The following is a 25,711-nucleotide window of genomic DNA, read 5'->3' on the forward strand; positions in this document are numbered from 1 at the left end:
TGGATATAATTCAGTCCTCACTGCCAAGGCATTTCTCCAGCTCTGCACAGAGGTAGTAGATAGAAATGGGAGGGTCTTTGCCCAGGGGAAAAGGTTCCCATCTGGAAAGGATTTGTCAGCTATTCCTTACAGCTTTTGATGGGGTTGCCAATATTTCCCCCACAGTGTGGGGGTAACCAGCTCAGCAATCACAGGAGGAAGCTGTTTGTGCAGACTTTACTCATCTGGAGCAGGAGGGCAGGGAGTTCACACATGGAGACCATAGCAGATAAGCCAAAAAGAAATGAGCCAGCATTGCACAGAGAGGGAAAAAGACTCTGGGCAGAGCAGAACATATTGCAAAAAACTGCACAGTGTGGTTGCCGTAGGATGTTATAAAATTTAAACCAACAGACTTTCTGTGGGTTCCTGAGAATGAAAATATGTAACACCAGAGTGTTGAGATTCCAGATAAAATTTGGATGTGGTTATCACAAACCCAGTTACAGGCCCGAACAATTCATATCTGCATATTTCAGTGTCACTCATTGTGTTCCATTTCCTAGGGATTGTTGGGGAGGAAAAAATTTTCCTTCTACCCTTCTAAGTTCTTTGACTGGTCTAATAATTAAAGTGACATAAGATAGTTTAACAGGAGAAAACATTTTAATTCCATATGTATGGGGAATATTGAAAAATACTTCCCATAAAAATACAAGGCCCAAGGGCAAGTTGGGCAGTTGAGGCTTATAAGCCATCTTGGGCTAAGGAGTGGGATAGGGGTGTAGGGCTTCAAAGGACAGGAGAGTAATTCATAGGACAAGAAGAACAGATGTTTGGTGATTAGATGTTTGCCTTGCAATACAGATGGGATATTCAGATCAAAGTTATCTCTGGTAGTAGCTTTCCCTCTAAGCCAGGCCTCTTATCTAAATTCTTTTAGGCATTTTGTGGTGGCAAATTCTACTCCCCTTTGAGATCCTATAACACAATGCCATTACCTGGGCAGTTTAAGATGCATCACTCCAACCTTTACCTCTGTCGTCACTTGGAGTTCTGTTCTGTGTGTCTCTCTGTGTCCAAACTTCCCTCTTTGTATAAGGCCATCAGTCATACTGAATGTAAGGTCCACCCTAACCTAGTATGACCTCATCTTAAGTTGATTATATCTGCAAATACCCTACTTCCAAATAAAATCACATTCACAGTTCCCAGGGGCTAGGGCTTGAACCTTTTTTGGGGGGTGGGGGGTGGGAAATACAATTCAACCAAGAAAACTACCTAATACCTAGTTTCCTAGTTTGGCTGGATTATCTGAGGCCCCTTAAACACAACAGGGAGTTGGGAGGGTGATGACTCAGCCCATATCTACACTTAGAACATGCTTGATAAACATTAGACGAATCTGGCTGAAGTTTAATTATGAGGCCAATGACCTTACCTGGTCACAGGGACAATACAGAGCTGAAAAGAAGGGGCTTGGTTTAAGGGTCTCTTAACACTGAGTTAGCAAACTTTATCCAGACTCAACTTTCTCTGTCTCCTGCCCTGATGGAAATTTTAGAACATCATATGGTGATTTCACTGTCTCCATTTGCAGTGGCCCAAAGCAATGAGTACGGAGCTACTTACAATCCATGGTCAATAGTCCCTTACAATAGCTGTAAACTGTCCTCTTTCCTATGCTCTGTTAGGCTGGTATCATCTTGCTTTGCTGATTATAATCAGAATTATGAGGCCTCCATAGTAGAACAACAGTGCTAGAACTACAAGGGATACATCTTTCCCCACTACCATCCCTGATTGAGTGCTGATTGAGAAAATGGAGTGATTCTGATAAGAACTCCTTGAATTACCCACAAAAGTGCCTCTCTGACTAAGAACTTAAAAGGAATCCAAAACATTTCATAGAATACCATTTCCTGTTCTCAGTTTAATTCAGAAAATATTTACCAAGCATTCTTCTATTTGGCTCTTGTGTGTGACATCACACGTGTGCTGGGGGACCATCAAAAGAAATTGGGAGTTATTCATTTTGGGAAACCTATAATTCAGATAGTAAGAAAAGAATGTGTGCCCAAGGCTGCTGGGAAACTGTTGGAAAATAAACAGTCCATGTCACATTGAGTGGTGGGGACAGGCAGGCCTGGAGAGGAGCTTTGGGGCGAATAGGAAGGGAATCACACTGGGGAGGAGAAAAGGGAATGTTTATAGCGAGGTCTTAAGCTGGCCTGAGTTAGGGAAGATTTGGGAAGGTGGGCATGATGAGATGTCGGTGGGAAACAGCTTGAATAAAGGTTTCCTATTCCCCTGTGTAGACCTAGAGTCTAGCACAGTGTAGACATTTAAGGTCGACTGAATGTGCACAGGCTGCCAATTGATTTTATTGACCGTGGCAGGATTCAGAGTCGGGGGTGGGTGCTTCTTCTCAGTGCTGCTGGGACCTGAGGACATTGACTTGGATCGTTGGGCGGGGTTGGATCAGCCCAGCAAACCAGGCCCACCCGAGCAGCCTCATTATGAGAGTCGGGGCCTGGTTTCCTGTCTGAGTGTGGCCCAACCCCATTGAGCACAGCACTTTGGTGAGTCCCTATGCTATGGGCCTGGTTCCCTGTCTGAGTGCGGCCCCATTGAGCACAGCACTTTGGTGAGTCCCTATGCTAGTTGCAAAGGGCTGCTTTAACAAAACACCGCAGCCTGGGGGCTCAAACAACAAATTTCTTTCCCACATTTCTGGAAGCCCAAGATCAAGGTGTGGGCAGGGTGGTCTCTCCTGAGGCCTCTACCCTTGGCTTGCCAATGGCACCTTCTTGCTGTCTTCATGTGGTCCTTCCTCTGTGTGCTCACGTCTGTCCAAATGTCATCATATAAGGATGCCAGTTGGGTTGGATTAGGGCACACTTCAGTGGCCTGTTGTAACTTAATCACCCCTTAAAGGCCCTACCTCCAGAACCAGTCACATTCTGAGGAACTGGGGGAGCCACTGGTTAGTGCTTCAACATATGAAATTTGGGGGGACACAATTCAATCCATAACAGTCTCTTTTCAGAGTCCCTTTGAACTTGATTTTGGGAACTCTACAGCTCAATTCTGTTCTACTCAGTCTCTTCCCCCCCTGACCCTTAGGATCCCAGAGTCCTGTGATTAACATGAGAGGAGGGTGGGTGCTTTGGAGGAATGGTGTCTGCAGCAGCCCTCAGATCTAGGCAACCAGGATGCTGTCCTGAGCTCCATACGTTAGGGACCCCTCTACTGGCCTTCCTCTGGCTGTCCTCCTTATTGGATGAGATGTCTGTAGGGCCAAGGAGAGGTGCCAACCTGGAGCCTGCACCTGCCCTTCCAGTTCACACTCTCAGTGTCTAGGACCCCAGAGTTCCCTGCCCAGCTGGCTCCCAGCCCCCTCTAGGGAGTGACTACAGTGGAGTGGAGTTAAGGGGTGGAGCTTAGATTGCTCACACTCCTACCTGTAAGGTGCTTGGCACAGAGCAGTGGGAGTTTGGGGCTGAGATCCTGTGGAACCCCTTAGCACCCCTGTCCCTGGTGGAAATGTAAGGGATTCGAGTGTCTGAAGGCCAAAGCTGATGATGCCTTCAGTGTAACCAAATTAACCCCCCCCGCCCCCCCCACACATCCCTTCCAGCATTGTTCTGGCTTCTTGGCTACTTAGAGGTTTAAAAGTTGCTGCCACTCTCCAAAGTGGGTATGGTGATGGATCTGGGCAGAGCCAGGAACATCATTTTGTGAGTATCCAGCCTGGACCATCTGTGGGGTAGTGGGCAGTGTCAACCTGTGACCCAGAGGGGTTCTCCGCGTCCAGGTTTGCCCGCTGAGCGAGGACCCAGGGCTCCTGTGTCCTCTGGCTCAGGACACCATTGCTCAAGGCTTCAAGTTTCAGCCTTCAGCAAATTGCTGGCTGTGCAGGAAGGACTCCTGGGGCAATGCAGGTGAGGTCGGCTGCAACTTGCTCTTCTTGGCTCTGGGGCCTGTGAGGCAACTCCTCTAGGATTTAGCTGCAGAAAGACCATTGGAGACAATGGGGGTTCACTTTTCAGCTGCTGTTAAGCCCGTGCTGAAGGGAAGATTCAGGTGTAAAAAACAGTACACGTTTAAAAACAATGGAAGGGAAAGGAAATTTCATCTGGAAGTCCAGAGACTTACTTTATCTTTTTATTCCTAGTTCTGTTGTCTTCTACTTTATGTAGGGCCTCGGGTAAAAAAATAACAATTTTTTCAACAGTGTAGATAAACTACAAAGCTTTTACAGCTTGGTTTTGGATTTCGCTGTGGCCTCCAACACGGGCTGTGCAGTTAGAGGTGACAAAGGAAGGTTCTGGCTGCTGTGGTTTTGCAGGATGTCTGCAGACCGTCACCACGGGAATGGAGGAGGCCAGGAAGCTGGTTTTCTCAGTTCACGCAGGGTCATCAGGCTGGGGCCCGGCTCCCACGGCCCAGAGGCTCGTGAATGAGTGGTTGATTGACAAAGGCCAGTGGCCTCCTTTAAAATTAGAACTAGAACTTCCAGCGGGAACAGACATGGCGATGGTCAGTACACTTCTTTTTCAGTGGGAGAGTTTATTTGGGAAATTCAAATACTACCAGGAAGTAGCTGGCGACACATAAATTCAGAGCAAGTGCTTAGACATTTTAGAAAACCTTTGGCCAGACTCATGGAACAGTGGGTGTTGGAGTGGAAGGGGCACTAGAATACATTGTGTCCAACCCACCCTTCCTCCTTATGCCGATAAGGAAATGAAGCCCAGAGAGGTGACGTGACTTGCCCAGGGTCACACAGCAAGCTGGCTCAGACCCAAGCCTCCTGAATGCAAGTCTAGGCAATGTAGTGTGATGAGGTAAGGTAACACGAGGGAATAAAAAACCACATTCTTCAAGTTCATACAGCCCTGGGCTGATTCTGGCCCTGCCACTTAGCAGCAATAATAATAAAGACAACATTAGTAGAGCTCTTACTACAGGCCAAGTTCCTTCCAATTGCTTTATCGTCGTTGCTACATTTAGTTCTCACAACAACCCTACAAGTTAGGTTTTATTATCTCCATTTATCAAGAGGCAAACTGAGGCACAGAGCGATGAACTAACTTGCCCATGGTATATAGTAAGGGGTGGGTGCAGCCTCCTGAAGTGTAGAACCTGTACTCTTAACCGTTATGCTCAAGTTCACGAGCTTATCTGATGAGAATTGTCCTTGTCTGTAACATACAGTGGGTGAGAGAGAGCTCCTTGTAGGGTTGTTGACGGATTAGAAATCACGACCAGAATGTGTCTCATTTCTAATGGGCATTTACTGAAAAGCAGCATTGTTGTTACTTACAATCAATGTTGCCACTTGTTAAACTGTGCTGTGTCCCCCTCCTTTGTGGAGGTTTTGGAAGTCCCCTGGTCCTGTGGTTCTCAAAGTGTGCACCCCGATTAGCAGCATGAGCACCTGGAACCTAGTGAGAAGGGCAGGTTCTCAGGCCCCAGCCTGGACCTACTGGGTCAGACCCTTGCAGGGAGCATCCACTCACCAGGCTCCGCAGGGGATGCTGAGGCACAGTAAGGTCTGAGCCCGCCGATCTTACCATTGATACCTTTATAGACTCTTTGTTATGGTGACTAATTAGCTGTGTCCTAAATTGGTGCGTCTTAGCTTCACTTTCAGACAGTACCCTTCCCCATCACATTGTGGACTTCCGTCATGTCATTCCATCTCATAGTGCAGTTACCGCTCTTGTGGGGACCTGTTCACAAATAGGTTTGAGCTTGGCAATGTCTCCTTGTTAGGACGCTCATTCCCAGCGCTGTGTGCTAGGAAGGATGAGGGAGTCTGGGCAGAGAAGTCAGGAGAGCCATGGTCCACCTCCAGCTGGGCTCAGCGTTCCTAGTTCTTACGAGTTTCCACATCGTTGTGTCGTATTCTCCCCATCCATCTGTAAATCAGATATATTAAAAGCCAGCTGCCCTTTTGGACTATTCTCCCCATCCATCTGTGAACCATCCATCCGTAAATCAGATATATTAAAAGCCAGCTGCCCTTTTGGATGTCAAAATTTTGTTTTGAAATAAGAGATATGAAAACAACCCTTGGAGTATAAAGTATTTATTGGCAACTAAAGTCTTATTAATACAATCCTTTTTTTTTTGTCTTGGCAGGTATTTTAAGATTCAGAAATGCTTCATTTTTGGCTCCTTCTCTCTCTCTCTTTACAATGAATGCGTCCTCCTTGCCTGATGGGGGTGTGGCCAGATGTGCTGCCGGAATGTTCCCCCTCGACGTGTTTGCTGCCGTGTGCCTGTGAGTACAGCATCTTCGGGACCTGGTTGGGATGTGTATGTCGGGACTGTTTTACCAACTTCCACTCACCAGCTATACGTAGCCTTGGATTCTGTCATTGAGTGTTGTCTGGCCCAGGCTCCGTGTGCAGGGAGGTCACCATTTACCTTAAACAAGAAAATGCAGGAGTTCAAGAGGAAGGATAGCCACACCCAAAAGTGACTGGGTTTAAGGACCCCGGAGAGAGGTATCCGGTCCCCAAATCCCCCTGGTCCTATCACATGACCACTGAAAGTGAATGTCTCTTATTTGAGGCCTGGCTGCTTTCACAAGCACCTCCACAATCTTGCCTGCTACTTCCTGTTTGCATCCTGCCTTGCACCTTAGGAGAAACTAATGGAATTGCTGGCTCGCAGCTCAAATCATTTGATAAGGTGCTTTCCTGAAAACTTCCCCTAAGCTGCCCCCTGCTAGGAGACGTCTGTGTCTGTTTCATCACCCTGTCACCCTTTTTAAGTAGCATCCAAAGCTACTTAAAAAAACATTTTTTAAAAAATTGATTTTAGAGAGGGAGGGAGAAAGAGAAACATGGATCGGCTGCCTGTGCACGCCCCCTACTGGGGATTGAGCCTGAAACCCCAGCATGTGCCCTGACCAGGAATCGAACAAGTGACCTCTGGGTGCATAGGACAATGCTAAACCAACGGAGCCACACCTTTATAAAAACTGTGCCAATTTGATAAATAAATCAGTTGGTTTAATTTATATTTTTAAAAATTGGTAATGAGTCCCCCCCCACCCACACACACACAAGTTTATTTATCTGCTATTTATAGTCTCCTCTCCCTTTTCTATGTGTGTGTTATTTGGATGCTTATGGATTTTTAAGGTTGATTTTATAGATAAAGAATATGAATCCTTTGTGGTATCAGCTGCAAGTATCTTCTGATGTGTTCACTGCTGTTTGTTTATTATTTTTTTGCAATTATAATAAGAACTTTAGTGAAATCCATTGATCTTTTACTTTGTAATTTCTTTCAGTTATTTATTCTTAGAAAACTACTTTTAATCCTTAAAATGTTAAAGATTAACCTACCTTCCAGCAAGGGCTGGAGTGGTTTTGTGTCTGCTGGGCTGTTTTCTCTGCACCTCACTGTGGTGTCCTGGTGTTGTGGTGTTGGGGTGAGGGAAGGCTTGGCCACACATGAATTTCTTCTCCCTACAGGTTCTTCACCCTGCTCGGCCTCGCCCTTCCTCTGGCTGAAACTGCGTATGTGGCAGCCAGGGGGTGGGGGTCAGACCGCGGGGCGTCCTCCACACTCGGGGCACATGCAGCCACTTACGGGAGCCTGCCTTTGAGAGAGACAGAGAGGAGTGAACCAAGGAGCAAAATCGAATGGCCGGTCGGCCTGGCCCATCTCACAGGAACCCCGAGCAGAGGAAAAAGTGGGCATTTGAATAAACTACCACTCATGAGAGGGGACTTAGATGAGTACAGAACTGGGAAAGAATTCCCGCCGTGCTAAGTGTAGCGAAGCCAGCAGCCTGAGTGCCAGCGTGGAGGGCGGGTCTCTGCTGCTCACCATTCAGGCTTTGTGCCCCATCAGGGTGCCATGGCGAGGTCACTAAAAATGCTGCTTTGTTTCCTGGGCACAGTTACCCAGTGTTTCTGTGCTACTCAAAGACTAGGTCAGCACAGAGCTTGGGTTCCTCTGCAGTGATCCTCTAAGGAATAGTCCCATGATCACCATGTCTGTTCCCAGTGTCACAGTTCACAGATGACTCAGAACCTTCCTGGCACAGCCAAGGTACGTGGTGTACATGTGCACGAAGCCAGGGGAGTGAGCACGCAGCACAGCTGATTAAAACGGGCGGAGTGTATCTGAGCCAGACGTGGATAACCCGGCATCATGCAGTGAGGGCGGATCACAATGAGTCACACTGTTGTGCTTAAGTTAAAAAATCAGGAGCAATGCCTTCATTTCCACCCGCCCCTATGGCGAGGCGAGGAGAACACACACACACACACACACACATACACACACACACACGCACCCTGAAACAAGAACAGCCTTGTCATGCAAATACCTCTAGAACACGTGATATAATTTTTGGCAAGGCCCCTGTACGTCTACACAATTGTCCCTCCTTTACTCCAACTAGAGGGATAAAAGTAAAACAAAATTTCAATGAATGGACCAGAAGAATATGAATATGTGAGAAAGTGGCGTCAGGGAATTCGTCCTATGCGGAAGCTGTAGTCATGATTTTATCAGATTCTGTTTGGCTCTCCAGGCAAAAACAAAAACAGTAGCAACATCAACAAAAAACCCCAACAACAAGAAAAACAACAAAGAAACATGTTTTGTAGTCCTCAGATCAGAAGCTGGCTACCAGTCCGGGGCTCCCTGTGACCCCATCATGACACTGTGATGGGAAGTGTTGGGTGCGAGGCTTCTGTGGAGTCAGTCCCTGCTGTCTTGTATTTTCTACCCCTGGGCCCTGGTTTGGCCCCCTGGGGCCTCTGAAAATAAATCTACTTGCTCTCTTGTTTTAATTACAGCCCCATCAGATTTTGGGGACAGTTATGATGACTTCCCCCAAGGCTCAGAACCCCTCAGTTGTTCCTTACATGACCAGCTGCTCGGCTGCCGTGTAGAAAGTTCCACAGTGGGTGTGGCAAAAAGAGCTCAAGCTTAGTCCCCATTCACACTTGCCTGGTTTCTAACTCTGCCCTTGGTCAGGTTGTTTGACCTCTAGGAACCTCGGTTTCCACATGTGTAAAATGGGGGCATAGAATGGGATTTGTTGAAGGACTTAAATGAGATGATGTACTTACCTCCTCCTAATTTGTTGTTCTTTTCCTCATCTTTTCAGCTAAGTCCAGGGTGGGGGTGGGGGGGTGGGAAGAGGTCTTGGCAACCCTGACCCCGCTGCGGTCCACTGGGTTCCAGGGACCAGCTGCATGCTCTGTCACACTGAGGGGGAGCCTACAGTTACCACAACCCACCATTGCTGATCATTGGTAGGAGGCTATCCAAGAGCCCTGCTTTTTAAGGCCAGATCACAGGATTTAGGGCAGATGCTCCTGGATGGTGTCAGGAACTGGCTACTAAAACTTTAGCTTCTTCACCCAAAATGACACTTTCTATGGTGGGGAAACCAAAGGTTTGTTAGCTTTTTTTTTTTTAATATATTTTTATTGATTTCAGAGAGGAAGAGAGAGGGATAGAGAGATAGAAACATCAATGACGAGAGAGAATCATTGATCGACCGCCTCCTGCATGCCCCCCACTAGGGATCAAGCCCGCAACCCAGGCATGTGCCCTTGGCCAGAATCGAACCTGGGACCCTTCAGTCCACAGGCTGACGCTCCAGCCACTGAGCCAAACCGGCTAGGGAGGTTTGTTAGCTTTTTAACAGCTACATTTAATTGTGTCTTCAAACTGGGGGGTTTCTGTGTTCTGTTGCTATAGAAATTTTTTTTTTCATTTCATACCATTGGAGCAAAGTATCACATTCCTGAATGTTTGAAAATAGAACTTGAGATGGAGAGACCCCTAGGGTCCAGCATTTTCTTCTCTCCACTTTCACACTCACCAGCAGGTCAAATCAACATAAGACCCTCGTCTTCTGGAGGTTTGGAGCCAGACGGGGCATTTCAGATTCCTGCTTCTTTATCCTCTGAGTAATCCCTGCATTTGCTCAGTGTGGTTTCCTGTTACAGGAGCCGTCCTTTACCATTTAGATGAGAAAAAATGAGCGAGTGTTCGAGGATGTTTTCGTGAAGTAAAGAGCTGTGGCCGCTGCCCCCGGCGGTCAGGGCTCCTGCTGTGTGTTCCTGGCTTACAGTGGGCCCCCAGTAATATCCGAGAGACTTGAGGGGCTGCCGCGGTTTTTAAAGCCCTATCACGGTCAGCGGTTCTTGGACTTTGGTGAGCATCGGAATCTCCTGGAGGGCTTGTCACCCCCAAAGATTCTGACTTGGCAGGTCTGGGCTTGTACCTGAGACTGCATTTCTAACTAGATCTCAGGTGATGGTCTGGGGACCCCCCACTTAGACCACACGCATCATGTCATCAGCTCCCCCCCCTCCGCCCCCCGTACTCCTATGCTTGATAATACTCTCCACTTCCACGCTAGTGGAATGGCACTCAGAAAGGCTGTCTTCCCTAGTGAGCAGTTATTTTCAGAAGATTGTATAAGCTGCTGCTAGTTAAGTGTGACCCACAAGTAGATGGAAAAAAAAAATAATGATAGCAAAATGTATTCAGGATTTGCTTGCCAAGTTAGGCGCTGGGCCAGATGTTTGACAAACATTCTCGAATCTTCGCAAGAACCCTGCCAAAAAGTGTGCTTAATTTAAAAGTGAGGGAACAGGCCCAGCGAGGCTAAGAAACTTGGTGGAAGTCGGCTGAGCCCAGATCCTGCGTCTCGCCCTCCAGGCTGTGGCTCCTTGGGGCGCTGAGGGGAGCCACGGGGCCCTGGTGTAGGATGGCTCACTGTGCTGGGGCTCTGCCAATTGCTGGGGAGTGAAAAGCCCTCCTAATAAGAGGCTGAGCTGCGTGCACATTTGAGAGCGACTCCAGTGGAAAAACGCATAGTTATGGCTGGGACCTCAAAATGTTAGGCAATTACATGCTTCCATTTAAGAACTTGCTTTGGATTTCCAGAGGTTGGTTATAAGCCAGCTGCACCCTTGTGAGTAAGTTTGAATTCTGCAGGGATTTCTGTTGCCCACAGTGTTTAAGGTGCCAAGCTACATCCGGGAGAAAATCTGAGTCTCTTAGAGGCAGCTTGAGCTCCTCAGGCTCCTGTTCCACAATTCTAGCTACTTGATTGGCTCTCATGATGAGTCAAATTGAAATGAAAAAATGCAGGGAATAAATTAAGTAGAAGGGATGAACTATTCTTAAAGCAACAGGGCTTAAAATAGTGAGCCTAGTAGCTACGATATTATCTCATTTGTTCTTCACAATAATCCTATGATTGAAGATCTACTTTGATTCCCCTTTTGCAGATGTGGAAACATAGGCACAGAGAAGTTAATTCACTTGCCAGAAGTCACAGAGCTAGTAAGCGATAGCCAGACTCAGAGCCAGGAATACCTCACGTAAGGCCTGCACCCTCTGGGCCGCCTGCCCCTCTGTTTTCATGCCTGTACCTTGACAGGTAGCGGTGTTCTTTGTAAGTGATTCCTTCTTGGGAGAGGACCAGGGGTGCCATTTCTAGCAAAATGCTGCCCTCGTGTGCTTTCTTAATAATGTCTAAGTTCCCCTCCCCCCAACCCTTTCTAACACCAGACTGTGGTCAGGCATTGGCATCCTGGGGCCTGAACCTGGGCAGTGTATTCTGTGCAAGGCAGTGTGGGCGCCAACCTCAAGTCATGTCTGTTAGGCGAAGTCAGGGTTCATTGGGGAAGGAGACTAAGTCCAGGGGGCCACATACAGATCCATAGGGGACGATGGAGAACTGAGGTGGGCGGTCCAGGACCACAGTGAGGGATCACTGGGGACAGCCAAGATCACTGGTGTGTGTTTTGGTTTTTGTTGGTGGGGCGGCAGGTGGGTTGGTCTGGCTTTCAGGGGGACAGTGACACCTCTGCTCTCGCCTAGGATGCCTAGGAGCCGCGGACCGGGCTCTGAGATACTTTTCTTGGCAGAAGAATGTGCCAGCCATCTGGACCACCACGACGCCAGGAAGCACGTGCTCTGCCCTGAATGGCATCCGGGTCTTGAGTCTCCTGTGGATCATGTCGGGGCACACCAGTCAGATGACCGCTTGGCTGTCTCTGGGTGCGGAGAGCCGAGCGGCCTCTAAGAGCAGTCAAGGAGGAGAGCATGTTTGTGTAGCAGATCACGTTGGGCCATAGGATGGGAGGCCACAGCTTCCCTCTGGTTTAGAGACGTGGCCGGGACCTCCCATAAATGAGTTTTCCAGGCCAGTGTCCAGTGGCTGCTTTGCCTCCTCCGAGGTACAAATCAGGCACCTGGCTACCAAGTGAATAGTGACACCTGAGATTGTATTTTCATTGTCCAAACAGCTGGGCTCCCTCTCATCATGATTAATGATGCTGGAAACTGACATTATTTTTTTTCTCCTGGAAAAACAGGCAAGCATAGATAAGTACTGTGCATTAGTAAAGTCAATGTTTCTCGACCTTTCCCCGTTGCTACACTCCCGAAGCACTCCCATCAAGTACTCCCAGTGGCACTGTCTCCCCGGGGGCCAGATGCATGCATCAGAGTTGGGGGGCAGCTGAGGGGGGTGTGAAGAACCTCCCAGAGACCTGCACGGGTCCATGAGCAGGTGATGCTGCTGTAGTCCTAAGGGGGCTGAGGCCACTGAGAGCACAGAGGCGCGCAAAGCCTTAGCTACAACTAGGTACCTCCGTCTCCTCCCTTTTCTTTTTGCTCCAAGATCCCCTCGTAAGTGAATTACGGGGATACATGACACCCTCCCGATACAACTGAAAGTTGAATGTGTTTCTCCTGGTTTTTCTGAAAAGATAAATCACATGATTTTTTTTTCTATTGAACGAATAAACACTGTTTTTTATGTTTGTTACAGATAATGTGCTTGAATGGAAAGCCAGAGTGCTTAAAAACCCGCTCTACCTTTACTCCCGGAGTGGCCCGTTCTATCTTGGGGTTGACACATTTTTCCTGATCAGGTAATACGGTCAGGTAATACGGTGCTTTTCCTGCTGTCATGTTGTTGCTGCTTGTTTGGGGGTGTGTGTGTGCGTTGCCGTTCTCACTTTAGTGAGAAAAGCTGAATGGCTCACATTTACCCACCTGCCCTGGGCTCCTGTCCATCTCGGCACAGCACTGCTGCCACACGCTCCCCCACTTTGTATGTTCAGTTTACTAAATGCGTGAGGATGGCTCTAAAAATGGGCTGTTCACAAAAGGTGATTCTGTTTCTCAAAATGTTTATTTCAGTGGTTCTCAAATTCTGGTTCGTGGGCTGAGGCAAATCCATGATAAAGTTTCCAGTTAAACTTTACCATAGTAAAATGTGAAACAAGAAAAGAAAAATGATATGATGTTTCACAAAGCTATGTCTATTTAAAATAACTACCGAGTGGTAAAATTTCTTAATTGTTTGGTAAATGTCAGGTACCTCATGACGTACTTTGCAGCATCACCTCTTTTAATCCTCAAGACGTCCTTGTGCAGTAGGGACCGTTGTTAAAATCCCCATTTTTTTAGTTGAGGTAAAATTCACATCACCTAAAATTGACCACTTAGAGTAAACAATTTAGTGGCATTTAGCACATTCACAATGTGGTGCAACCACTGTTTCTATCTAGTTCCAAACATTTTCATCATCCCCAAAGGAAACCTCATGCCCATTGAGAAGTTACTGCCCAGCACTCCCTCCCCCTCATTTCTGGAAATCTGCTTCCTGTACCTATGGATTTACCTGTTTCGGCTATTTCATATAAACACATTGTATAATATGTGGCCTTTTGTGCCTGGCTCTGGCCATTTAGCATGATGTTTTTGAGGTTCATCTACGTTGTAGCAGGTGTCAGTACTTCTTTTTTTTATGGCTGAGTAATATTCCATTGTATGGAGAAAGCACAAAATCTCCACTTTGAAGAGAAGGGACTTAAGATTGAGGGGGATAGTCCTGGTGGACCCATGATTTAAACCCAAGCAGTCTGGCTCCGGAGTTTACATCTTAGCCACTGTGCTAGCCTGCCTCCACCTCTTCTGACTTAAGCATCCCGTCCTTCACAGGGAGAAGGTGATGACAGATCGCTGCTCTTTTTATCAGATGCTAATCATTCCTCCATCCAGCCAGGATCTAGTGCAGTGGTTCTCAACCTTCCTAATGCCACAACCCTTTAATACAGTTCCTCATGTTGTGGTGACCCCCAACAATAAAATTATTTTCATTGCTACTTCATAACTGTAATTTTGCTACTGTTATGAATCGTAATGTAAATATCTGATATGCAGGATGTATTTTCATTGTTACAAATTGAACATAATTAAAGCATAGTGATTAATCACAAAAACAGTATGTAATTATATATGTGTTTTCCGATGGTCTTAGGCGACCCCTGTGAAAGGGTCGTTCGACCCCCAAAGGGGTCGCGACCCACAGGTTGAGAACCGCTGATCTAGTGAATGCCTAATTGCCAGGCATTGTTCTAGGTCCTGAGCTACTTCAGTGGATAAAACAAACAAGGACCTCCCATGGTGCTTCCACTAGTGTGTGTGTACATACATGGGAAACCAGCAATAGACATAAATAAACAAGAAGCAATCTGATAGTAATAAATGTCAGGAAAGAAATAGCCAAGAAGGAGATAGCATGGGTATTTGTTTCATGAGGTTGGAGAAGGTTTGTCTGGTGAGGGGCTGTTCCATCTGAGACCTGAGTGGTAAGAAGCAGCCAGCTCCCAGAACTCCCAGGACGAGAATGTTTCAGGCAGAGGCAGCAACTAGTGTCAAAGGACTAAGGCCGGAGAGAGTGAGCCTTGTTAAAGGGCCTGAGAGGCCCCGGGGGCATCCTGAGGCATCCGTGGGAAACAGACAGCAGAAAGAAGGCCGAGCATAGTGTGGGTCGAGGGAGCAGGGAGAGACGAAGGCAGGAGAGGGGGCGGGCCCGCCACCGAGTACCTGGTAGCCAAGCGAAGGAGCTGGATGGGAGTCTTGTGAAAGGGAAAGTCGCTGGATTGCTTTAATGTGGCAAGTGATATGATCTGACTTTTTAAACCGATTACTCTGGCTCCCGTGGTAATAATAGATCTAAGAAGGGCAGAGGCGGAAGCAGGGAGATCAATCAGGTGACCTCGGTTGCATTTCAGAGGAGAAGCGATAAGGCTTGGTCTGGGAGGTGGAGGCTGGGATAGAGAGAAGGCCATGCTCAAGATACAGTTCAGAGGTGGAGTTGTTAGAACTTGTTGACGGATTAGATGTGAAATGTGAAGGAAAGAGAAGTTGAGGACAGCTTCTAGGTTTTGGCTTTGATAACTGAGCAGATGGCGATGTTAGTAGCTGACGTGGGAAAGATCAGAGGAGAAGCTGGGTTTGGGGAGGAAAGTCAAGCTTTCTGTTTTGGACAAGTTAAGATGAAGGGACCTTTTAGACACCCACGTGGAGGTGTTAAGTAAGCAGCTGGCTCTGTGTGTCCGGAGCTCAGTGGCAATGTCAAGGCTGGAGACGGAAATTTTGGAGTGGATGGGATACAGGCGGTTTCTAAAGCCACAGGACTGAATCAGATCATGCTGGGAGGGGCATGAATGACAGATCAGGGCTGCACCCTAGGCCAACTGGTGTCCCCACCTTTGAAAGCTGGAAATAATAGGAGGGGCCCCAAAAGGAGCCTGATGAGCAATAGTAAGAGATTGCTAATGACCATTCATTTTCTGCAACACTTCCCCAATATCCCTCTTATCTGCCAGGTTTTCACTCAAATGGCATCTGCCCAGAAAGGCCTTTCTTATCCCCTTATTAAAAATGGAGCCACCCGGCACTCTCTACTTCATTTTCTCTTTATCTAACTATTTTAGCTGCATCTCTGCCCGCCCCCCCACCCCCAACATTCCCCTTCCTTTCTTATCTGTCTCCACTGGAATGTAAGGCAGGATATTTTGTTTTCTGGGCTGCTACCCCCAGTGCCAAAAGCAGTGCCAGGCACATAGTACTGCTCGGTAAATAGCTGTTGAAATGATTTCTTAATTGTTTCATCTCAGGACTCTGGTGTGATAGTTTCTTGGGGCAATGCAGAAAAAGTAGGTACAGAATAAGCTGAAACCTGTCCACTTGGGCAACAGCTCATGCCAGCGGTTCTCAACCTGTGGGTCGCGACCCCTTTGGCGGTCGAACGACCCTTTCACAGGGGTCACCTAAGACCATCCTGCATATCAGATATTTACATTACCATTTATAACAGTAGCAACATTACAGTTATGAAGTAGCAACGAAAATAATTTTATGGTTGGGTCACAACATGAGGAACTGTATTTAAAGGGCCAGAAGGTTGAGAACCACTGATCTAGATGTTTCTTGCATCAAAGTCTCTCTCTCTCTTCCTTCTCTCTCTCTCTTCAATCAATAAAAACATACCTTGGGGCAGTGGTTCTCAACCTTCCTAATGCCGCGACCCTTTAATACAGTTCCTCACATTGTGGTGACCCCCAATTTCACTGTTACAAATTGAACATAATGACGCTCTATTCAGTGAGCCAAACCAGTTAGAGGAACTGTATTTAAAGGGCCAGAAAGTTGAGAACTACTGTGCTAGGCGGTGGCCAAGGTGACGACAGAGAGTAGCCTAGATAGGCAAGGGTCAGAATCCACTATCACAGCAAACCCAGCAAAGATACGGAACCCTGGGCACCAGACTTTCCAACAGGGCATAGTTGAGTCTAACTAGGTGAAGCCCAGCTGCAGGAGACCAGGGCAGCCTCGAGGGTAGGGAAGTCTGCCCACAGCCCAGAGCTCTGTTCCCTGCAAAGGAGGCTAATAAGAACAAGGCAACCCCCCCACACCATATGCTGCAGGCACTGATGGGCAGAGCTCCAAGCCCTGGGAGGGCGGCTGCCAAGGACAGATCGGGGTGGATGGAACCTAAGCCAACACTCAAGCTGCAGAATTGCCTCTAGGAGGGAAGAATGAAGGGCGCGAGAGGCCACAGGTCATCCTGGGCCATCAGGGGGAAACGGGACAGCAGAGAAGCCATCAGGTCAGCCCTGAGATAACCAAAGCACAGACCCAGGTTTCTGAAATTGCAGATGTCCAAGTAAACGACAAACCTATGCCCCCTCTCATCTGGCTCGGTCTGCGGCCTGGAGAGGGCTGTGCCTGTCTTCGGTGGTTCTGAGAGTCTGGTCCCTGCACAGTGGCACCAGCACCGTCTGGAAGCCCATTAGAAATGCAGATTTCCAGGCCCCATCCAGACCCACTGCATCAGACACCTGGGCTGGTGCAAGCCCTCCAGCTGCTGCCACCGTAAAGGTCTGAGAACCATGGAGGGAGCCCCAGTGAGAGATGTGAAGGCGGGCGGTGAAGCCGCGTAGATCCCAGTACTGTCTGGGAAACAAAGCTGTACATTTTTTTTCTTTATCCCAATTTTCTTTGATTTTTCATTGCCAGTCTCAGTAACTATTTTTTTCCTCCCAATTTTCACTTTATTACTTTATAAAGTGCATATATTCTTTTAAGTAAACTTTTTGTTTGAACAATGGAAACATCACTAACAGTGATACCTAGTATGGTCGTTATGCTAAGAGCTTAAAATCTTCCACCCCATACGATTCTCACAATAAACCTATAAAGCCAGAACCAATATCATGCCCATTTTTACAGATGAGAAAGTTGATGTTCAGAAATGAAGTCACTTACCCAAGTCCCCCAGGTAGGCACATTAGCAGTCGAATGTAATGTTTGCTTCATGGTGAAAGTGTGTCTTAACCACGATGTCACTGATGGGTTTATATAGGAAAACCAAGGACATAAATGATTAGCCAGTGACCATTTAGAATCCTTTTCTACCTCTCAGGGTGACTTGCCACATCTCTACAGCAGGATTTAGAAGAATTTTTCTTTATTTTTGAAAGTATTACAGATATCCCCCTCTGCCCCTCACTGACCCCTCCTCCTTGACCCTTTCCCAACCTGTTTAGGTCTCTGGCTCTTCTCAGGCTCCTGGAGCTACTGTCTTGCTCGGAGCCCATCTTCCTGCCGGCCCATCCCTTTGTCCTGTCTTCATGAACTTGAAGGCCGGACAGTGCATGGCCGCACACAGAGTGAGACCCGGGCCTTGCTTAGCAACCACGCTGGTGGAGGGGGCGCCAGTCACTGAAAGGAAAGACTAGCTCAGGCCCCTGATTCTTTCCTGAAATTCAGAGGAGGCCAGAATCAGAATCCACCGCCCTAATTCCCCATCTCAGCGTTCTTTCTTAGCTGTCTCTTTAAATTCTGTTCCTGTTATAGTGGCTACTGTTTGCTGCATTTTGAAAGAAAAATCTATCTGGCAGAGAATAAAGACATTCTCCAACCCTCCCTGATCCCTTCCAAGTCCCACCCAACACACAAGGCCTTTTGCATAGGAAATCCATTTGTTCCTTAGGGAATCCATTAGTTCCTTAGTGGAAATCCATTTGTTCCTTAGTGGAATGTTCTGAGTGATGAGTTTGTCATCAGGATATGTTGGCTGAGGATTCTCACTGGGATCTTGGGCAACCCACATAACAGTCTTTGAGTCTTCATTTCCATATTAAGTAAGCAGGGTTGGTAATATTTTCCCTTTTATCTAATTGGGCTGTTTATTCACCTATTTGATTATTCACTCAAAAACCATTGCAAAGTGGTTTGGTATGGCTCCAAAAATAAAAGCAAAAGCAGCCCTAGTGGTGTTACAGCAAAAGACCACTGGCTGATGTTTGGGACAATAGTTACTAATGTTCACTGAATATTCCTGGCTCTTCACCCTCAATTGGCAACATACCACTTCCTGGCACCATTGTGGTTGGTGGGCCACATCTCTAGGTCTGACCGGTGGTACCTGGTATTGTCATCATGCTGAGAGCTTTAAACATGTCCTTTCTGGGTGAGGACATGTAGTTGCTGGTTTGAGGCCCTCCAGAGCGCTCCTGTCCTCTGCATGATCACTGGCGAGCTTGGGGATAGTGGCTGCCCCATCAGCCTGGATCCACAGTGAGGAAGTGGCTGACCCCAAAGTGGATGGCCATGGGCTTGCAGCATAAGCAAGCAAAAAAAAGATTGTTGTTTTGACTTGGAGACCAGATTAATCAACCAATGAGCTTTATCACCGATAAACAGTTCCTGTGCCTATTCTTCTCTTTCTCTCAGTGGCTGGTTAAGCACAAGGTCATTTTTAAAGATGCAGCAGTCTTCAGAAAAAGGAATAACTGCTAAAGTTATACTCAGATACTACTTTAGTCGCCTTATAAGGTAGGTTTATTTATATAATTTCTCAATTTACTATTGCTGTGTAACAATTTAGGATTTTTTTTATTCTTCAACCCTCTTTTGAAAGAATGTTTAAAGAAAAATAAATGGAGAGAAGTCGTTTTCTTCCTTAAATACAGTTGTTTTTTGCTGGTTTAATGGCTTTTGCCAGTGGAAGATTCCAGTTTTCATGGCATTGGTCCTAATAAAATTTGAGGTATATGAAACCAGCAAAAACATCCTTACTCCTTAGCTGATGGGCATCAGATTTCAATCAACGGACCATCAGATTTTCATGGACTCTACATTCAACAGGAGCATTTGTATGGCTCCTGTAAATTGGTAGTAATTGGATCCTGTGAGTAAGAGTGCTAATGGTAATGATAAAGATAAAATAAGATACAACCAGGAGAGGGGCTGGTTGATCCTTGGGACAATAGTCGTTCCGCTGAGAAGGAAGCCAGCTGGTGATCCTTGTGAATGCGTAGTTGGTTGGAGCAGAAGGATGACACTACTGGGACGAAATACGAAACCAGTGTGATGGAGTGGCCGGTGTGTAATGAGACCGTCTATGTTTAGGCGGAAAAGGACCTTCAACTCATGGACTCCAATCCCTTCCTTTATATATTTTCTAAATCACTGAACTAGAGCCCCACTCTCATTACTCATGACCCATGCCCTTCTTGTCACACTACACTCTCATGAAATAGGAAGGGGAGTGTTGAAACAGTCTTCTGGGCTAATAAACTCGAGTGGGTAAGATCTGATTCTCTAGCTTGTTTGCCAGGCTTGTATTCTGGCTCCATCACTTGCCAGCTGTGTGGCTTTGAGCAAGTGTTACCACCTCTCTGTGCTTGACTTTTCTCATCTCAAAAGTGGGGAGAGTAATGGCATCACTTCACTGGCCTCTCGTGAGGATTAAATGAGATAATGTATGTAAAGAACTTAGAAAAGTAAGTTATCATTGTTACTGTTGTTATTGTTATTTATACCTTTTAACTTTGCCTGTAAATAGGCTAAGAATGAGTACAAGCTAAGGGGTAGACCTTTAGTGATTCCTTTCCACTCTGGATGTCTGGTTTCTTCCAAGCTCTATTAAGTCTGGCCCTCATCCTGGGGAGGACAGAATGCTGCTTCTGTCAATATCACTTGGGTGTGTGACACTGGGTTAAGTAGCCTGCCTTGCCCTGAGGTCTTGTGGAGGAGAGGGACTGGATTCAGGCCAAGGGCTCAGTGAAAAGATGGGAGGTTAGGGTTTGCAGTGAGCGAGTCAATGGCATGGTGTGTTCCATCTGGTAAACTTGCTTCAGAGGAAAGACCCTGGAGCTGGGGATCAAGGAGGCAGATAAAGTCATGGTGAGGGGCAGGGAGAGCTGAAGGTGGGGATGAGGGGTGCTGAGGCATTATGGGGCATGACGGAGGCAAGGACCCCAGTGAGTAAATTACTTCACTAACAGGAGAGCAGGAGTCAGAGTGGTGATGGGCAGAGGGAATGCAGAGAAGGCAAGTCAAGGACACATTTTCTGGCCGGAGCGACATGGCAGATGGTGGCATTCTTGAGGTAGGGAGGTCTGGAAGAGTGCCAGGTTGGCCCAGGAAGACAGTGAGCCCAACCTGGGACAGCACTGTTGTAAAAGGGAGGGGCCCATCACCAACCCATAGTTTGAACTCATCCTCTTCAAGGTAAACCAAGTGAGAAAGCAGCCATGCTCCTTGCTGTTCTCATTCATGCTGGCCAACTCTCTAGACATCTGACCCGAGCTCTCCCTGTTCACCAATGGTTTACTGCTTGCCTTCCTCCCTCCAAGAGGAGTGGAAGTAAGATCATTTGTTCACACCCTCTCTCTATTTATCAAGGATCCCCTATATGCTAAGCCCTGAGCATTTAGCAGTTAATAAACCATGCGGTGCCATGGGGCTTACATGTGAGTGATGGAGAAGACAATAAACAAATCAATAGGCAACATTCAGCTGCATATGCAAACATTTATAACAGGTGGGTGATGATAGTTTGGAGAAGGAAGTAAGACAGGGTCTTCCTCTGTAAGGGTGGCCGGGGAAGGTGACATTTGTCAAGAACCTTAAAGGAAGTAAAGGAATGTTCTAAGCAAAGAAAATGCTATAGGGAAGAAGGGTCCATTCAGGGGTTCAGGTGCAAAGGCCCCGAGGAGGGAGCATGCTTGGTGTGTTTGAAGAACCTCAAAGAGCCGGAGGTGCTGGAGAGGAGAACAGAGGGAATGAGGTCAGAGAGGTGGGCCCAGGTCCTGCAGCGTCTGTGGCCACCTGCAGGACTTTGCATTTTATTCTGAGACAGAAAGGCTTTGGAGGACTCCAGGAGGCAGTGGCTGGTCAGATGTACGTTTCACAAGCATCACTCTGGCCGCAGGGCAGAGAATAGACTGTCACTGGGCAGGGGCAGGAGACAGGGGACCAGACGGGAGCTACTGCAAGTTATAAGAAACTGCAAAACCCCAACTTCCAGGGGTAAATCAGCACAGAGCTTATCTCATGGAAACAAGGAGAGTGGGTGCTCCAGACCCTTAAAACTGTGATTATTCCAAAGAGAAGCCACATTAAAAAAATTGGGTTTTTAAAAAATAGCTCGTGATAAAAATGTCTAACTATAACAGACGGTTACACACTAAAATTACGGGGCCTCCTTCCAGTCTCACTTCCCACAGGACACCTTTGTTAACAGTTTCTTGTGAATTCTTGCAGAGACTTTCCATATATTTATATGCACTGTTTTTTTATGAATAGGATTAAACTATATACTATATTTTATACACTCTTTCCCATGTAGCTCTTTCCACTTCATGATTAACATTGGCACACACCTCTATGTGCATGCAAGGACCTGCCTCACTGATTTTAAAGGTGGCCTGGGATGGCACTGTGTGGGTAGACCATCATGCACATGACCTGTCCCCATCACTGGAGGTCATTTCCAAGTTTTTTGCTATTTCAAACAATGATACAATGCATGTGCATATGTGTGCAATTATATGAACACTAGAGGCCCAGCACACAAAATTGTGTGCGAGTAGGGTCCCTAGGCCTAGCCTGCGATCAGGGCCATCTTCTGCCCGCTCCCCAGTCCCCAGTCCCTCTCTGCTGCTGCTACCCCCCCCCCCTTTGCTGTTGTTCTCCGATTGCAGCATGGCTCCACTTCCCTGGAGCCTGAGGGCTGGGGGGAGGGACCAAGAGGTCTGCCGTTCATCTGCCTGCCAGTCCTGCCCCACAGCCACTCACCTCGGTTCGCCCATGCTTTCCTGTTTGCCATGATGCGAGAGGTGGTCAATGCACCTCATGAAAACTGGTCAAGCAGTCATTCTGGTTGTTACACTTATGGTCGCTGGCCTTTTATTATATAGGATGTTTGCAGATGAATTCCTACTAGTGCAATTGCTGGTTTCATACAGCTAACATCTTGGTGGACGTTTTCCAGTTCACCTTCCCACTCACCAGGTCTGAGAACCCCTGCTCCTCAGCCCTCCACACCCATGGCTAGTATTGCAGTTTAGGCTTCGAAAACCTACTCTGACTTGCAATCCTCTGGAAGTTTGGAAAAAACAAAGCCTGTGTACATTTATATGACGCTTTCAACGTTTCAAACTATTTTCTTACTGATCTTATTTAATTCTCAGAAAAATCTTAGGAGGCAGAAATCCTCCTCCTCCTTCAAAGCGTTGAAGGAATCATCACCTGTGTTTTCCATAGAAGAGGAAAGAGAGAAGTGATGTGATTTTCTCAGTGAGAAAAATGTAGACAAACCAGAGGCTGTGTTTGCCCCAGCACCCCAGGGAGGGCTGTGTAATGGGCGGGGACACAGTTGGTCCCACCCTCCCTCCTGTGGACATCTGACCCGAGTTCTGCCTCTGAGAGGAGCAGGGGGCTAACTTACTCTCCCGGGGGCAGGGGGGAGACAGATGGCGGGAAGGGAGACCCGTGGGAGTAGCTGCTGGGCAGCGGGTCTGATGGCTGACCCTGGCAGGGCCCAGCCCCCAGGGAGGGCTTCGTGGCTGCCGTCTGAGCTGCCCTGGGTGCTGCCCCTTGGCGCAGGCCGTTGCTCTTTCTCTCTGACTTTGATCAGCAATTCCAGCCCTGCTCCCCGCATGCCCACCGCCCTCCCGGACACTCCCTATGAGGGATTTTATCACTGTGGGGAGGACAGGAGGCCCACGGGTGCACCTCCAGCAGCCCTGCCCTTCCCATCTGTCACACCCACCCAGCCCTGACGCCCCACCGAGGCGATGGAGGTGCTGCAAGGCCATGTGCTCTGCCCTCCTTGCATTACCCGGAACTTTTCAATGCGTTTTTAAAAGGACGTCTCTGACCGCAGCCCACCCAGAACTGCCCGTGCCCCTTTGCACAGCCTCCCATGGGAACTCTAGACTGCGTGTCCCGTAGGGGCCACCAGACACCTGGCCCCTTGAGACCTGCTGCCAGTGTAAAACACACACCGGAATCTAAAGACTTGGCAAAAGAAAAGAGGATGTGAAGTAACCCAATAATTTCCTATATTGGTTACCTGTTCAAATGAGAAGAATGTGGATTTATTGGGCTAAATAAAGTATATTATTAAAATGAATTGTTCCTGTTTCTTTTGACTTTTAAAAATGTGGCTACTAGAACCTCGGGGGCAGATGTGGCTGGAATTCTATTTCTATTGAACGTGCTGGTCTAGACACTGGGTGCGGTATCCATCATCTGTGTGGCTGCTTCAGATCCGCTTGGAAGGAGGAAGGGTATGAGGGAAGGAAGGAAGAAATAAATCTAGGAAGGGAGAGAGGGGAAGAGGGGTGGAGGAAGGTCTTTTCATCCAGAGGGGCTGATGCCAGGTGAACTTCTCTGAGCTACCACTTCATCTGTAAAACAGAGGTAATAGTTACCCGATAGGAGTTTTGAGGTTTAGAAATTATCTACAAAGTTCCTAGCTCGGTGGCTGACCTGTACGACTTGCTCAATGAAGGACAGTGTTTTGCATCAGCAGCACCAGTGCCAGCACATAATAGGTGCTCAAGAAACGATTTTGAATCCACGGGTGTTTGAGGTGTGGGTGGGAGGTGGTGGCCCACCCAGGACGAACTGTCTTAGAGGCTCCTATCCCCATGCCTATCAGTCCCGCCTTTCCTGAGTGGGAGCACTGTGGAGTCACTTTCTCTCACCTGGCTCTTTCCCGCCAGGTTGCAGCCTCTTCACCTGTATTCCGTGTGCTTGTTGGTTGGATTGTTCTCCCTGGTTCCCTGGGGACCTGTCTGGGAGGTGCCTAAGCTCCACCTGGACAACTGCAGGCAAGCGTGGTGGACGAACTTGCTGCTGCTCAATGACTTCCTGTTGGTCCGGAAGGCGGTGAGTCCCGCGTGTTGGCTGCAAAGGGCGGATGGGCACAAAGGCAGTGTCTTCCCGAGGGCCACCTTGAGGAGTCTGGTCCCCTTCCTCCTGGCCTATTCTCGGGAGTGAGTACTGGTGATGCTGTAGGGAGGTGGGCTGTGGGCAGGGAGGCCAGTCTCCTGTGATGGAGGGTGGTGACTGCACCGGCCTTGGCAGGGCAGTTGCTGGGAGAAGCAGGGGGAGGAAGCAGGGTAGTGGGCGCCGAGGGGGCAGCTATCCAGGTGCATGTCCGCAATGCAGGTGACCCTGCCCCATCCCGGTTCCTGTCCACCCATGCAGCCCCGGGGGGCAAGGACAGTTTCTTCACCTCCACACAGAGAGCCTGTATCGGGTGGAACATTGCACCGTGCCCTCACCATCATGCATTCCATTCCATTTCAAGCCAGGTCTGACCGAGCAACATTTGTATGCGTTGCTTTTGGCTTCCTTAAAGCCCTAATTCGCCCACGATGACCTGGGAGCAAATGCAAGTGAGGTGGCTGTGATGAAATCGTGCCACTGACGTGGCATGTGCCTTGGAAGTGCAGCTGAAGAGAGAATCCCTAGCGTGGGGCTAATCACGCACATAAACACTTTCCAATTAGAAGCTGCCCTCGGTACGCAAGTGCCCAGCAGCTTCTACAGGCACGTATCACTACCCAACTGCCTTCAGGTGAGCCCAGGTCTGTGCCAGGCCCCATGGAGGACAGAGAGCCTGGGCTGTTTTCCTAGCTGCAGACTGGCTTGGGCCATGTGTGGGAATCAGTGACAAAGACATCAGCCAGTCGCCTCTCAGAGGTGAAACCTGCCCTAGGTCTTGGAAGCAGAGGTGTGAGGGCCTTGCAAATTCCCCACCAGGGAACTTGTCTCCAGGTGGTACAGGAAAGCTGTCGCTTGTTGGGTAAATTTGGTCTCCCTTGGACGGAGGGGGTGGGAAGGAGACCAAGGTGCCCTTAATTGCTGAAGCGCTGGAGAGGATGCCCCAGGAATGTCCTGACATTGAAGAAGAAGTGCAGGTAGCAGCCTCATTTCACACAGACAGGTAAGTGATGAAAGATGTGGCTTTGGCCAGACGATCTCATGTCAGTCATGCGTGGGAACCCTGGGTTTCCCACATAACTCGTCTGGAGCCAGGCCTCCGTTCTAAAAGGACACA

The 25,711-nt window shown here is 48.0% G+C and overlaps 1 protein-coding gene across 1 annotated transcript in view; it reads left to right on the plus strand.

Annotated features, from left to right (window-relative positions):
- Positions 1–25,711, plus strand: part of LOC106727645 (nose resistant to fluoxetine protein 6-like) — a 50,447-nt gene that overhangs the window by 16,706 nt on the left and 8,030 nt on the right. The window contains exons 5-10 of the mRNA XM_014546926.1: positions 6,130–6,271; positions 7,476–7,696; positions 11,866–12,045; positions 12,821–12,923; positions 19,084–19,185; positions 24,369–24,534. Coding sequence (XP_014402412.1) covers positions 6,130–6,271; positions 7,476–7,696; positions 11,866–12,045; positions 12,821–12,923; positions 19,084–19,185; positions 24,369–24,534 — 914 coding nt within the window. The remainder of the gene's footprint in view (positions 1–6,129; positions 6,272–7,475; positions 7,697–11,865; positions 12,046–12,820; positions 12,924–19,083; positions 19,186–24,368; positions 24,535–25,711) is intronic.

Source organism: Myotis brandtii, unplaced genomic scaffold, assembly GCF_000412655.1.
Source record: "Myotis brandtii unplaced genomic scaffold, ASM41265v1 scaffold457, whole genome shotgun sequence".
NCBI classification, from domain to species: Eukaryota; Metazoa; Chordata; class Mammalia; order Chiroptera; family Vespertilionidae; genus Myotis; species Myotis brandtii.